General features: G+C 41.5%; 1 protein-coding gene across 1 annotated transcript in view; it reads left to right on the top strand.

Annotated features, from left to right (window-relative positions):
- Nucleotides 1-1,620, top strand: part of LOC108749114 (ATP-dependent RNA helicase dbp2-like) — a 2,364-nt gene extending 744 nt beyond the window's left edge. Inside the window, exon 2 of the mRNA XM_018487641.1 lies at nucleotides 273-1,620. Coding sequence (XP_018343143.1) covers nucleotides 273-1,490 — 1,218 coding nt within the window. The 3' untranslated portion in view covers nucleotides 1,491-1,620. The remainder of the gene's footprint in view (nucleotides 1-272) is intronic.
- Nucleotides 1,621-2,309: the final 689 nt, after the last annotated feature.

Raw genomic sequence — 2,309 nt, 5'->3', positions numbered from 1 at the left:
GTGTGTGTGTGTGTGTGTGTGTGTGTGTGTGTGTGTGTGTTCTAAAAGATCTATATATATTATAAAGATATTAAATTATCTAATTATATTAATTAATTAATACAAATAATTAAATACATAATACTTAATTTCAATTGATAATTAAATTTAACGAAAATGTAATCTATCGAAACTTGTTCAATTCGAACGCTGCCTCTGATTTCAAAAAGTTTTTTCATATAATGCTTTAAAAACTGTATTAATCTATTCTTTTCTTTTTCAAAATTGTGCAGATTCTGCTGTTGGCAACCGCCGTGTTGGCGGCCGAGAAGTCGGGAGACCCGAAAAAAACTCACGACAAACGGAGTGTGGCGGGTGAACACGGTTACGGTCTAAGCGGTATCACGAGCTACGGTTTAGGCGGTATCTCAGGTTACGGTTTAGGCGGTATCTCGGGTTACGGTTTAGGCGGTATCTCGGGTTACGGTTTAGGTGGTATCTCGAATTATGGTCTAGGATATAGTCTGGGAGGATACTCGACTGGACTCGGCACGAAGGTACTCGGGTCGGGACTCTCAGGAATCACCACGGGTAACAACCTCGCTTCCGCCTATGCTTCTGGACTAGGATATGGATTAGGAGGTTCTTACGGAGGATACTACGGAGGTTACAGTAGCCCTTCTTACCTCATCGGTGCTGGTCACGCCACCGGATTCAATGCATTACCCAGCTTGGCGCATGGTAAAACTGAGCGCATCACCGGTCTTACTGTGCACCGCGAGGTCCAAGTGCCAGTTCCGGTGCCGCATGCAGTTCCAGTCGAAGTAACCAAACACGTACCCGTCGCACAACCCGTACCTTACAAAGTAGATCGTCCCATCCCCGTTCCAGTAGCGCAACCAGTACCTGTCGCTGTCACTCGGCACGTACCCGTAAAGGTTGACCGTCCCTACCCCGTTCCAGTAGTGCGATCCGTCGAAGTACGCGTACCACAACCGGTGCCGTATCCAGTATCGCAGCCGGTACCCGTTCCAGTCTCTGTCACGAAACATGTGCCGGTTTCCGTGCCGTCAACCATCGCAGTCGCACCATCTACTTTCGGAGTCGCACCATCTACTTTCGGAGTCGCACCATCTACTTTCGGAGTCGCACCATCGACTATTGGCTTAGCGTCATCTGGAATTGCACCCACTGAATACGTCGGTCTAGGATCCGGCAGTCTGGGAACCTTTTCGGGTACGACTCTGGGTACCGGACTGACTACCGGTCATCTCGCCAGTGGCTTCGACAGCGGCATCATCTCAAGCGGTTTCACCAGCGGTCTCGCTAGTGGTGCGGAACATATTGGACTCAGCAGCGGCGTGGAGCATGTTGGACTTAGCAGCGTACACCCAACTGGATACACCGGCATAGTACACCCAACTGGGTACACCGGCACATTGGGATCTACCGGCACGTTTGTGGCGTCTCACGGTGCTCTCAATGCCGAATATCCATTGAAAAAGTGGTAAACTCAACTCGACAACTAGATTGGACGTGTGTCTTTTAAAGCGCTTCTCAGGCGTAATTTACGGATCGAACGTGCACAAATACCAATTGTGTTATGTACGTTGTCGAATAAATTTATTTTTATACACATTATCTCACACGATCGTTATTTAACTGTACTATGTGCAGTTATGCAATTATACACGGCTTTCTTTTACTTTGAGATAATCATTCAGATTCTCAATATTCTTTAACGTTTTACATCTTTTTGTTAAATAATTTGCTTGCCAGAGATCTGAACAATTATCTTCTTTACACAATTTTTTTTATCTCTCAATATGTCTTTGATGTAAGTTTGTTTTATTTTCTAAAACAAACTCCGGTCCACACTTCTCTAGTCTAATACATAATTTAGATATACCCTTTGTAAATCTCATTGAAAATAAAATTTTAAAAAAATTAAAAAAAAGGAGTATTTAAAAAATATCCTGTGTAATAAAATGGGGAAAAGAAGAATATTGTATCGAATAACCTTATATATAAGAATAACATTATATAAAACACGAAATAAGATCAAAGTCCGAGTAAAAATTATTATTAAAAATTTCAAGGAACTGCTATCAAAAACAATTGCTCGTGATATTTCTATGAAAATGTCTATACAAATTTCTTTTCAATAAGAATCTTATTGGATTGTGTTTATATAAATACACAACCAATAAGAAAAAGAGCCTAGAATGATCAAAGCTGAATCTTTAGTGCTTGAATAATTTTTAAATAATTAATGCTTAAATAATTTTGATGCTTAAATAAAGTGTGTGTGTGTGTGTGTGTGTGTGTGT

This window comes from Trachymyrmex septentrionalis, unplaced genomic scaffold (genome assembly GCF_001594115.1).
Source record: "Trachymyrmex septentrionalis isolate Tsep2-gDNA-1 unplaced genomic scaffold, Tsep1.0 scaffold11, whole genome shotgun sequence".
Taxonomy (NCBI): Eukaryota; Metazoa; Arthropoda; class Insecta; order Hymenoptera; family Formicidae; genus Trachymyrmex; species Trachymyrmex septentrionalis.
This window is presented reverse-complemented; position numbering and strand designations above follow the sequence as displayed.